At 43.4% G+C, this 13,068-nt stretch overlaps 1 protein-coding gene across 10 annotated transcripts in view; it reads right to left on the bottom strand.

The window, feature by feature from the left end:
- The window catches only part of pard3ab (par-3 family cell polarity regulator alpha, b), a 239,351-nt gene that overhangs the window by 127,830 nt on the left and 98,453 nt on the right, over positions 1 to 13,068 (bottom strand). For all 10 annotated transcript variants that reach the window (XR_006080216.1, XR_006080217.1, XM_042308154.1 and 7 more), the window contains exons 3-5: positions 7,069 to 7,249; positions 2,589 to 2,788; positions 1,562 to 1,705 (exon numbers count right to left, since the gene is read on the bottom strand). Coding sequence is in view for 8 of the 10 variants with exons in the window: in XM_042308154.1 (XP_042164088.1) it covers positions 1,562 to 1,705; positions 2,589 to 2,788; positions 7,069 to 7,249 (525 nt within the window). In the remaining 2 variants the exon portion in view is untranslated. The remainder of the gene's footprint in view (positions 1 to 1,561; positions 1,706 to 2,588; positions 2,789 to 7,068; positions 7,250 to 13,068) is intronic.

The raw sequence follows: 13,068 nt of genomic DNA, 5'->3' as shown, positions 1-13,068 counted from the left end.
AGTAAGTGTATTCAAGCATACCAAAAAGTGTATTGAATCCCCTTTGGGTCCTGGTCAGAAGTAGTGCACTATAGAGAGAATAGGGTGTCATTTAGGACACAACCATAGTGTTTTCTCCACACTGTCATCCAAGGGATCCCCCATCAGATTGGCTGTGAGATACTCTGTCTGCTGTGAGAAGTGGTCGGTCATTACCTAGAAGTGTATTCAAGCATACAAAAACAGACCCTACAAAGTGTTTTTTTACACACTGTCGCCCATGTAGTCCTTCTTCAGATTGGCAAGAGAAGTGGTCATTACACCCTGCTCCTGCACTGCCAGCTGTGGCTCATTAAAACACATGACAGATTTATGAACACACACAGAGATCTCTGCGCTCTCATGTTGCCACAGCAACAGTACCTGTTGCCAGAGCAGATGAAGGAGATAACATTTCAGGATTCACATCACAAACTCAGTTTGAGTTTTCAGAGCATTCTCAGAACCTCAATGACTTTCACGGAGTTCCATCACTGGACAAACAAGACATTTCCCCCTACTTTCAACATCCCTCCATCCTTCCCCTCTGAAGAAAATCTGAACAAACACTTACAGCAGTGAGAAAGCAGAGCCAAATGGCAGTCTATTCCCTATATAGTGCACTACTTTAGACAGTGCCCATAAGGCTCTGGTCAAAGGAAGTGCATGAAATAGGGCATAGGGTATTATTTGTGATACAACCACTGACCCTTCACGGTGATGGCTACAGCCCTATGCAATACAGACATCTGTTGGGAGATGCCTCTCCAATCCAGTCTGATTAATGGAGTGACTAAATCGTTCATGGCTCCACATGTCCTTTGAAAATCAGCTCATATCTCATGGTGCTGACAAAATAAATGAACGGTCGGAAGAAAAGTTATATGACGATCACTATTATGAGAAACATCCTAGGCTATGAACTTCCGGCTTGTGTCCTTAATAGCACCCTAGTCACTACATAGTGCATTACTTTCAACCAGAGCTGGTCAAAATAAATCCATTATATGGAATAGGGTGCCATTTTGGACACAGGCCCACCAGTTGTCATCAATGTGGCTTCTCCACAGCAGAGCAGCTCAGTCGGCCCAGCGCCCACAGACAGATGAACATCTGAACTCATTCTGTCAGCTAATGCCATGGTCTACATGGAGGAGAGGGAGCGAAGCAGCGAGGGCGCAGAGGGCAAGGGGCGCAGAGGGCAAGGGGCGCAGAGAGCACAGAGACAGGGGGCGCAGAGAGCAAGGGGCGCAGACGCAAGGGGCGCAGAGACAGGGGGCGCAGAGGGCAAGGGGTGCAGGGGGCAAGGGGCGCAGAGGGCGAAGAGAGGGCGAAGGCGCAGTGGGTGAAGGCGGAGAGAGCGAAGGCGGAGAGAGCGAAGAGAGCGAGGACGCAGATGGCGCAGAGAGCGAGGGCGCAGAGAGCGCGGGACGTACTTAGCAAGGGCCCCCACACTCTGGATAATACAGTCTTCTAAATGACTCAAATATACGTAATGTTAATGTGACCAGGTTTGCATGCACAGTACAGTGTGTGGTGCTACCTGCTCTTGTCTCTCCAGCCAGCGGTCTACCATGGGGTGGTTGGCGCTCAGGGAGGAGCGGGCCGTCTCTCTCTGGAACTCTCTCTGGTTTGCCCAGGTCCCTGAGTCACGGGGGAGACTACGGTACGTGTCCACAACCTTACCCTAGATAGACAAAGGAACAAAGAAGAATCTTAGGGCTGGTTTCCCCAGACACAGATTATCCCTAGTCCTACTATACGCTAGGCTTAATCTGGGTCTGGGAAACCATCCCTTAAAGGGATACTTCAGGATTTTGGCAATGAGGCCCTTTATGTACTTCCCCAGTGTGAGAGGCCCTTTATGTACTTCCCCAGTGTGAGAGGCCCTTTATGTACTTCCCCAGTGTAAGAGGCCCTTTATGTACTTCCCCAGTGTAAGATGAACTCGTGCATATCACTTTATTTGTATGTCCAGTATGAAGGGAGGTAGCAGATACCATAGACTTCCAGTCACTGTGTTAACGCTAGCTAGCAATTGCGCTAGAGCTAGTAAGTGACTTCCTTCAAACTGCACACAACTTCCTTCAAACTAACTCTGGGGAGGTAGATAAAGGATTTCATTTACATAATCCCAAAGTTTCCCTTTAAAGATAAAAGCTATAAACATAGTTAGCGTGGGGGGCCCTTGCTAAGTACGTCTACATACAGTACACTTAGGGGAGAGCATTTGAGAGGACACAAGTAGCTTATGTCATACACTGTAGATCAGGAGTGGGCAATTTATTGGCCTTGAGTGCCATGTTGGGATTCCGAAATTGAGGGCCGCACTAACTTCCTTCAAACCACATTTGCTGGCCAGAAAAAAGGTAAGTTATTTGAAAATACAAAAGGGCCATTTTAACATATTTTCCATCTAGTTGTAGATGTTCAAGAGTGGACTGGAGTGGTTTAACCCAAAAGAATTATCAGTTTTCTACTCAAACCTCCTGCGGGTCAGATTGAATGGCCATAGTTTGCCCACCCCTGCTTTAGATAGTGTACAGGGGAGTTGTATGATCGTTGGCAACCTTTCTCTCCAGGCTGTTGGCTTCAGTGCTGGTGTCTCCAACAGAGTGTCGTGGTTTGAGGAAACCAGCTGTGGTGGACCAGCGGGTGGGGTTCTTCCTGGACGGCTCCTCTGGCGGCAGGGTCACACGGGGGTCGCTGAATGGCCCGTTGACCGTCGCCAGTGCTGGATCACTGCTGCGACGCACATGGAGGGGCATATCTGGAGGAGAGCAAGAGACCGTGCGAGATGGTGAACGACAGAGAGGAGGGAGAGACAGCAGAGAAGGTCAAAATGAGTTTATTTGGGAAAGTATGTACTTCCTTACTTTGGCCCATCGCTCCAGCAAACAGCTGGGTTTCATTCAGTTGACCTTCTCTCCAGGCTCCTCCATATTGATGTCTGCTTTATGTCACTTTATTAGGTTTGTGTATTGGTCCTAATCAGGACCTTAGTTTCAGCAAGGACACATGTTTGTGTTGTAGTCCAAATCAAACAGACTATGATGCTCAGCAGCAGTTCTTGCCAATTCCCTTCTCACAGTAGTAATTAGTCCATTCTTAATGTGAACCAGAGCAGTGTGGGTGATTCTCTCTTATAAAGCCATTACAGTCTGGGTTCCCAGTGCTGTGTCAATACACAAATCAGCAATAGAAATAACAAAAATTTGAATTCAGAGTTCACCACTATCATCTGTAAATTGGTGTTCTGGAGCCCACTATTATGCCTATGCTCAGTAATTATCGGAGGTTGGTGTAGGCTGACTTGCCAAGTTAAATAAAGGTTGCATAAAATATATTGTGCAGGGGTTCCAAAACCTTTGGCCCGCGACCCCATTTTCATACAAAAAACATCTGTGACCCCACTATGTAAAAAAAGTTATGTAATCAACGGCCAATGTTTACTTTTGTTATTTGGGCTATGACATTACATATCAGTCCCACAGTACTTCAATCTGAAGGAAGTATGGTTTGAAGTGACTGAAATGCATCAGAAAGGTATTGGGAAGTTCAGAAGATCATCAGGCAATAATGTATTATATTCTGTGTAGAAAATAACATTGATGTTCTTTTTCCCCCCAGTCTAATTTAGTGCCTGGTCTTGTCCACTCGGTTCTAACGGCTTGTGGGCATAGTAGAGGGAAACATTATGTACCTGACAGTCATTTTTCGGTGATGGGGTCATAATAAACCTCTTTATTACAACAGCATCTACCGTAAGTTTTGTGAAACAAGAGCAAATTCTCTCGCAACCCCATTTTAAAATCAGGCGACCGCACACGGCACCGTGACCACTAGTTTGGGAACCGCTGGGTTAATGATTGAGTAGCTTCGGAGGGCTTTCACATTAAATTGTACTAAACAGGTCAGTCAACTAAATTGGATTTTTGAGATTAGATGTGAACATGCTATAATGACAAATTGTCGGCATAATCAGACCAAGCAGGTTCCTAATTTATAACCTTTTAGAGCAATATACTTTCTAACCTCATCTAACTATAGTTAATAACGTATTATGGCTGGGGGCAGTATTGAGTAGCTTGGATGAATAAGGTGCCCAGATTTGCCCAGAGTAAACTGCCTGCTCCTCAGTTCCAGTTGCTAATATATGCATAGTATTAGTATATTTGGATATAAAACACTCTGAAGCTTCTAAATCTGTTTGAATGATGCATGTGAGTATAACAGAATCATATGGCAGGCAAAAACCTGAGAAAGAAAATACAGCCAGGAAGTGGGAAATCTGCAGTTGGTCGATTTTCAACTCAGCCCCTATTGAAGATACAGTGGGATGTTGGTCATGTTGCACTTCCTAAGGCTTCCACTAGATGTCAATCGTCTTTAGAAACTTGTTAGAGGCTTCTACTGTGAAGGGGGGCTGAATGAGAGGGGAATGAGTCAGAGGTCTGCCAGCAGCCACGAGCTGGTCACACGCATTCACATGAGAGGTAGCTCCCGTTCCATTTGCTTTTCTGAAGACAAAGGAATTCTCCGGTTGGAACATTATTGAAGATTTATGCTAAAAACACCCTAAAGATTGATTCTATACATCGTTTGACATGTTTCTACGGACTGTAACAGAACTTTTTGACATTTCGTCTGCAACTAGTGAACGCGCTTCGTGAGTTTTGATTTGTTTACCAAACGCACTAACAAAAGTAGCTATTTGGACATAAATGATAGACATTATTGGGAGTGCACCTTATTGCACCTGGGAGTGCATTCTGATGAAGATCAAAGGTAAGTGAATATTTATTATGTTATTTCTGACTTCTGTTGACTGCACAATATGGCAGATATCTTTTTAGCTTGTTGGGTCTCTGAGCGCCGTACTCAGATTATTGCATGGTTTACTTTTTCCATAAAGCTTTTTTGAAATCTGACACAGCGGTTGCATTAAGGAGAAGTTTATCTATATTTCCATGTATAACACTTGTATTTTCATCAACATTTATAATGAGTATTTCTGTAAATTGATGTGGCTCTCTGCAAAATCACCGGATGTTTTTGGAACTACTGAACCTAACGCGCCAATGTATACCGAGATTTTTTTTATATAAATATGAACTTTATCGAACAAAACATACTCATGTTACACAATACATGTAAGACACTATGAGTGTCATCTGATGAAGATCAAAAGGTTAGTGATTAATTCTCTCTATTTCTGATTTTTGTGACTCCACTCTTTGGCTGGAATAATGGCTGTGTTTTTCTGTGACTTGGCTCTGACCTAACATAAGCGTTTGTGGTGTTTTCGCTGTAAAGCCTATTTGAAATCGGACACTATGGTAGGATTAACAACAAGATGACCTTTAAAATGATATCAGATACTTGTATGTTTGAGGAATTGTAATTATGAGATTTCTGTTGTTTTGAATTTGGTGCCCTGCACTTTCACTGGCTGTTGTCATATCATCCCGTTAACGGGATTTCAGCCCTAAGAAGTTTTAACTGACGGTATTTTTTTTTTAACAGGGCCTAACTTTATATTACTATATCTTGCAAAACTGGTATAAATTGAATGAATCTGCACAGGGTCCTCTATGTAAATTGGGACAGTTTTTAAATGGAAGATGACATTTTGCCAGTAGAATCATTTGGACAATTGGCTCTTGGCCAAAGAGTAAAGAATACACAGCCAACAAGACTGGATAGTGGAGGGACTCTGAATAAAATGAGAGTAAACTTTATTTCTAATAGTTTTTCTGATCATATTCCTAATTATAATCTTGACAATTAATGGAATGCTGTCTTCAGCAATTTGATTCCAGTAGGCAGCTAGAGAGGCCTCGGAGTTTGAATCTGGGGGGGCTGGGTGGTCAGACCTGTTAGGACAGAGTTATCTCCTCCCTCCCTGTAATGCTCTGTCCCATGACTAAGACAGAGACACCATAGTTCTGAACACGTCTCTCATGCTCCTGGTGAACAGACACCCGCTTTCACAGCGCAGCATCATGGGACTCCTGCTCGGTGTTCCAGTTTGGATGAAGGAGATAGTCATAAACAGAACTCTATGGTGATGTATCACTGAATGTTCTGGGAGACATGCAGGGGAGAGGAGCCATTGGAAGTAGCACTGGGGAGCCGCAGCATAGTGGAGACGTTCCCATCGGTCAGAACATGGTGATGTGACACTGAATGTTCTGGGAGACATGCAGGGGAGAGGAGCCATTGGAAGTAGCACTGAGGAGCCGCAGCATAGTGGAGACGTTCCCATCGGTCACAACATGGGAATGTGACACTGAATGTTCTGGGAGACATGCAGGGGAGAGGAGCCATTGGAAGTAGCACTGAGGAACCACAGCATAGTGGAGACGTTCCCATCGGTCACAACATGGGAATGTGACACTTGGTGTCTTCAAAAGCCTTGGAGAGGTATTTCATTAAAACAGTGTCTTGGCTACAGCTTTTCCAGGATTCTGCTCTCTGTTGTGGTCCATTTATAGGACCCAGTGGAGCAGCAAATAAGCCGTTGAGATTTCTGACATAGTTTGGAGAAGAACGCTGAAAATGAATGGAGCTTAACTTTGTTGCTTTTCTTTTTGTGCTGCACACAACAACTAAATGTTTATATATACTGTAGCACAGTCTTGTTTGCTGTTGATGACATACTGCTATTCTGTTACAGAACTCCCACTCAAAAACAGTTTCCAACCAAAAGCCCACTTAGACTAATGTTAGTTAATGGCATCTTCCTGATGTTCTGTAACCACTCAAGACCAGCGGGCCAAAACATTTAATGTGATCATTTTATGTGGCTAAAGAACTGACTGCCCTAGATTCCTCCCTTGGAAAACATCTGCATAGCCACAGTAGATATATCTGTATGCTACATAATTCCCATCAATGGTTAATGCTCCTTGGACCCAGTGCAACGTTCTGATGCAAAACATTGTCGAACGTTGCAGACAAAAGCCATGAATAGAGCAGACATGATTCCTTGGTGTACATGTCGGAGAGGCATGCTCGTTTTACGTAACGTTTGATTTGTGAACTTACTAGTTCGGAGGGCGGACGGAGTGACTTCTATCTCGCTGGTGGCCTGGTAGGGCTGGAAAGCAGACACGCTGCTTGTGTTGAGCTCGGTGGCATACAGGTCGGGACTCTGGGTGCCCGTTGAGCTGGCGCTGGTGCCGTCGCCACCATGGTGAGGTTCCTGTTCATCATACACCGCCACCAGCTGCCGGAAAGAGGGAAAAAGATGATTACTTTATTGACCATTTACATGTATTACATATGCAGAAGTGGCAGCTACTCTTCCTGGAATCATTACATTATCAACAGACATGTATCTTTTGTAAATCATATACTGTATCTGGGAGCAAGACATACAGTAGCAGTCAAAAGTTGACACCTACTCGTTCAAGGGTTTGGTTACTACATGATACCATGTGTTATTTCATAGTTAAGTCTTCACTATTATTCTACAACGTAGAATAGTAAAAATAAAGAAAAACCCTTAAATGAGTAGGTGTCCAAACAACTGACTGGTACTGTATAGAATAGTGAAAAGCTTAGTATGTGAAGGATTAATAGAAAGTCGGGAAGAAGCGAGAGAGAGATGGGAGGGAATATGAGCAAGAAAAATGTGTGAGACAGAGAGAGAAAAAGAAGGAGAGAGAAAGAGAGAAAGGAGGAAAAAGAAACACGACTTAAGAATTCAAGTTGACGTCTGACTCTAATCGATATGGATCTCACCAATGATTTTATCTACTGTATGATTCATGCTTCCTATCGTATGGAGGCCTTATTAATTCCAAGGACAAGAACCCCTGCAGTTAATTGAATATGACATTCAAGCCGTCACTAAGACGTCCACGTGTGTTCAGCTGGCTTGCGTTATTGGTTCGGTGCGGAGAGGAAGGATCAAAATAGTTCAAAAGGCCATTAACAGTACAGTCACAGTCACACAGGCAGACAGCCACATTAGAAACGGATCTTATTCACCATGCAGTACAGCAGAGGCCCAAAGGCAACCAAATGTTGTCCGTCTCTGACTCCCGTACTGGCCACAACAGAGACTGAGTCAGGCAGAGTTTGAGGGCACAATAACACTACAGGTATCTGTCCACTGGAGGTATAAGGTCTTTTTCCCAAATGGCACACTATTCAATGTAAAGTGCACTTCTTTTGACCAGTCTCCAGAATGTGTCACTCTCAAGCCTATGATAAAGGATCCGTGTTAATATCTACTGGTAAGTTACGTCCCATGGTAAGGATGAGAATGATGCACTAACATACTAATCACTACATCAAAACACTGTCTCTCAGGTTGTTTGAATTGCACTCTTATCACATTCACTGTATCTCCAGGTAGGGGAGTGTTGAGTGTGCGGAGCTAGGGTGATTGGCCAGCCGAATGACCGCGGTCTCCATAATAACCATTCAAATAGCAAACGCTATGCTCTTGACTGCATGTGTTGCCAACAAAATAAAATGAATAGAACATGTTCCCATTCAAGTTAATGGTGGTTGGGTGGACTGGCGGCCATTGCGAGTGTCTTCATAGGAGCAAAGCAGGAAGTTTACTCAAGATGTGCTGTGATTTGTTGATTCGACTCAACTGACATTACAGAAAACACATGAGCCCTAATTTAAAGAAAACAAAAAAGACAACAGGATTCTAATATCATATAACTCTTTGCAACAATGGGACCAGCTATGCTAATTGGCAGCGGCGCTGGTCCCAGATTAGTGACCACGTTGTCTTAACCTATATTTCTTCAACCTAGCATGAGCCAAATAAATTACCATTTTAATTTAACTAGGCAAGTCAGTTAAGAACAAATTCTTATTTTCAATGACGGCCTAGGAACAGTGGGTTCTGCCAGCCCTGTTCAGGGGCAGAACGACAAATTTGTACCTTCTCAGCTCGGGGGTTTGAACTTGCAACCTTCCGGTTACTAGTCCAATGCTCTAACCACTAGGCTACGCTGCCGCCCCATAATTAGAATGAACATACAGCCATTGCGAGTGTACCCATAGATGTGGTAAAGGAGTTTGGGCATATTCAACAAATCTAACAAAGTGGATATTCGTCAAATCCATCATGATTTATGTATTGTAACAGGACCACAAGTTTCAAGGTTTAAATGTCGTCACATACACAAGTACAGTGCAATGGCTTTCTTAAAAGCTTTAAAAGGTAATTACTTAAGTCCGATTTGGATATATTTGGCAGTTTATGCTGCATAACATGTAGAAATGGTCCCTTTTCAGTTTGTCCCTTTTCAAGTCCCGTTTGTACAAACTGGTTAGCATAGCAGGCATACGGTAATCGGTGGTGGTAGTCAAAGTACATTTTAACTGTAATGCTGTTGATTGGTAACGATGACTAACATGTGTTGGGCTTAACATCCATACAAGCATTATACTCAGATTTTGACCTCAACATAATGTGAAATACATATAAACCATCATCTAAATGTATGATAATTTTGTTGGGGGCAATGAGGAGACTCGCAATCTTTCCCCCACTAAATGGCAATTCCATTGTTTTGGTTGAGTTCGATTGACCTCTTTACCACATCTATGAGTTTACCAGTCAAATTGCCAGGGTTAGAGGTTCCAAGCCAGATCTATTATTTATATTGCTATGTGTGCTGCTGCATTGTGCCAGCCCTATGTGGAGTGCCCAGAATGTGAGAGACTACAATCTTGTGGTCAATGGATAGCTGAGGAACGCTCAACTCTGTTCTACATGCTTGTGGTCAATGGATAGCTGAGGAACGCTCAACTCCGTTCTACATGCTTGTGGTCAATGGATAGCTGAGGAACGCTCAACTCCGTTCTACATGCTTGTGGTCAATGGATAGCTGAGGAATGCTCAACTCCGTTCTCTTATTTTGAGGCGGAGTTGAGTATAACTGGTCAAGCGTTTTGTTAACAACAACATTGAGTCACCATCAGTCGACACTTGTAAAAATGTCCTGAACCACTGAGGTCCTTCCGCTGGTGCTGAAATACCTACTTTTTTTTTTTTTTAACAATACAACCACCAACTTTTTCTCCATTTGTGTTACTCGTCTGGATACGTAGCGGCCTTGACGTACTACATCAGTTGAGATTCGATTGGGGGTTGTATTCGCTAAAAGCTTATTAAAAGTATTCATTTCAGCACCCCGCGGAATATTGTTAGTGTCGACTGATGACTCAATTTTGTTGCTAGCAAATCGTGAGACCACTTATTAATATGCAACTCCGCCTCGATATCAGAGAACGGAGTTGCGCTTTCCTGACCTCAACTTGGTAATAGAATGGTTCAATACTCCAGTAAACTGCAGCAGGGTATTTGGTGACTTCACACGAGTGTGCGGTGAAGCAATCTACACAGCAGGAAACTCCCCCTCCTCAGTACTAATTGCTACATTTGTTGACAAGCACATACTTGGCCCTACCACAAGATAACTCATTCACATGCGCGCACACACACACAATCAACAGGGGTGGTCTTCCCTGAGGATGACTACACACTAACTGTTCAACTTCAAATGTGTGTTGATTGCCCTGAGAGACTGTATATGTGTGTTTCTGCACACACTTACATGATTGATATGTCATGCGTGCATGTGTGTCTGCTATGTCGTGCATGTGTGTTTGCGTGTGACAGGAAGGTACCAGTATCGTAATACTTGTTCGTAGAGGTCGACCGATTATGATTTTTCAACGCCGATACCGATTATTTGAGGATCAAAAAAGCCGCTACCGATTAAACATCTGCCAATTTTTTTTATTTATTTGACAATTTATTTAATGACAATTACAGCAATACTGAATGAACACTTATTTTAACTTAATATAATACATCAATAAAATCAATTTAGTCTCAAGTAAATAATGAAACATGTTCAATTTGGTTTAAATAATGCAAAAACAAAGTGTTGGAAAAGAAAGTAAAAGCGCAACATGTGCTATGTAAGAAAGCTAACGTTTAAGTTCCTTGCCTAGAACATGAGAATATATGAAAGCTGGTGGTTCCTCAATATCCCCAGGTAAGAAGTTTTAGGTTGTAGTTATTATAGGAATTATAGGACTATTTCTCTCTATACCATTTGTATTTCATTAACCTTTGACTATTGGATGTTCTTATAGGCACTTTAGTATTGCCAGTGTAACAGAAAAGCTTCCAGGTCCCTCTACAGGAAGGCCCTCACATCAACCACCCGAGCCCTCCCTGGCTGCCATCAGAACCAGAAACACAACGACAACAGCCACCTATCTCAAGGCCATCAGTGTTAAACAGCCACCCCATGCAGAGCAATGGGAACAACTACTAGAAGGCTCAGAGCTCACGCTAACTAGCTAGCCATTTCACTTCGGTTACATGTATCACTTGCCACTTAACTATACTTGCCTACTACTACTTATCAGCCTCATCTCGGAAGTTGATAGGCTTGAAGTCATAAACAGCGCAATGCTTGACAGTAGCACAACGAAGAACTGCTGGTGTGGCCGATGTGAAATGGCTAGATTTGATTTGAGTTAGTGGTGTGTGACAGGAAGGTACCAGCTAATAGTGTTTCAGATTTTTGGTGACGATCACTCACTCAGACCTAGAAGTAGTATGTTCCCCTTGCTCTGCAAGGAAACATGTTCAATTTGGTTTTTGTGGAGTGATGGGTAACGAGTTGCTTCTAGAACAGGGTGACTGTTGACGTGTGCAGAGCGTCTATACCATTTGGTTCTTTGACGCTTATAGGCCAGGTCAGTGTAACAGGGCTCACTCCTCCCTGGGGACGGACATAAAGTCTATACTGTGACATTGATGCTGTTGACCCGGATCACTGGTTGCTGCGGAAGAGGTCAAAAGTGGGGTGAGTGTAACCGATGTGAAATGGCTAGCTAGTTAGCGGTGGTGCGCGCTAATAGTGTTTCAATCAGCGACGTCACTCGCTTTGAGACCTTGAGGTAGTGGTTCCCCTTGCTCTGCAAGGGCCATGGCTTTTGTGGAGCGATGGGTAACGATGCTTCGAGGGTGACTGTTGACGTGTGCAGAGCGCCCCTGGTTCGCGCCCAGGTCGGGACGAGGGGACGGACATAAAGTCTATACTGTGACATTGATGCTGTTGACCCGGATCACTGGTTGCTGCGGAAGAGGTCAAAAGTGGGGTGAGTGTAACCGATGTGAAATGGCTAGCTAGTTAGCGGTGGTGCGCGCTAATAGTGTTTCAATCAGCGACGTCACTCGCTTTGAGACCTTGAGGTAGTGGTTCCCCTTGCTCTGCAAGGGCCATGGCTTTTGTGGAGCGATGGGTAACGATGCTTCGAGGGTGACTGTTGACGTGTGCAGAGCGCCCCTGGTTCGCGCCCAGGTCGGGACGAGCGTAAAGTTATACTGTTACACTGGCAAAATGCACGAAAGTGCTGTTTGAATGAATGTTTACTCGCCTGCTTCTGCCTACCACCGCTCAGTCAGATACTTAGATGCTTGTATGCTCAGTCAGATTATATGCAACACAGGACATGCTAGATAATATCTAGTAATATCAACCATGTGTAATTCTAGTGATTATGATTAGCAGTTAGCTTTTCCTGTTCCTAGGCAGTCATTGAAAATAAGAATTTGTTCTTAACCACTTGCCTAGTTAAATAAAGGTAAAATAAATAAATAGCACACAATTTTACACAGAGCAGACTTTTATAGGACCAAAAAATCTTCTTCGTGTTTATTTATTTTTGCCATGGAAGAAATATTGTGATACTGATATCGTCGCTAGTGTTCATGCATGTGTGTAATTCTCTGTTACCCAGGTTTTACACCTCCCTAAAGGATAGAGAACACCACAATGGACACAATGGCCATAGCAATGAACTCGCAAAAAATCTTTATAACCGTCCTCAACTCTGTCTACTAAATCACATATGGATAGAGGCATATGGAGTGCTTTATAACAATGTCTATCACTCATTCGATTACAATATACTTCATCCTTCAATGTCATGTTCTAGTGAGTTGCCCAATGCCTCGTGATATATCCCTGTGATGTATTGGTTACAAAC

Source organism: Oncorhynchus tshawytscha, linkage group LG28 (genome assembly GCF_018296145.1).
Source record: "Oncorhynchus tshawytscha isolate Ot180627B linkage group LG28, Otsh_v2.0, whole genome shotgun sequence".
In the NCBI taxonomy this organism is placed as follows: Eukaryota; Metazoa; Chordata; class Actinopteri; order Salmoniformes; family Salmonidae; genus Oncorhynchus; species Oncorhynchus tshawytscha.
Note: the sequence above shows the minus strand (reverse complement) of the source record. Positions and strands in the feature narration are given on the sequence as shown.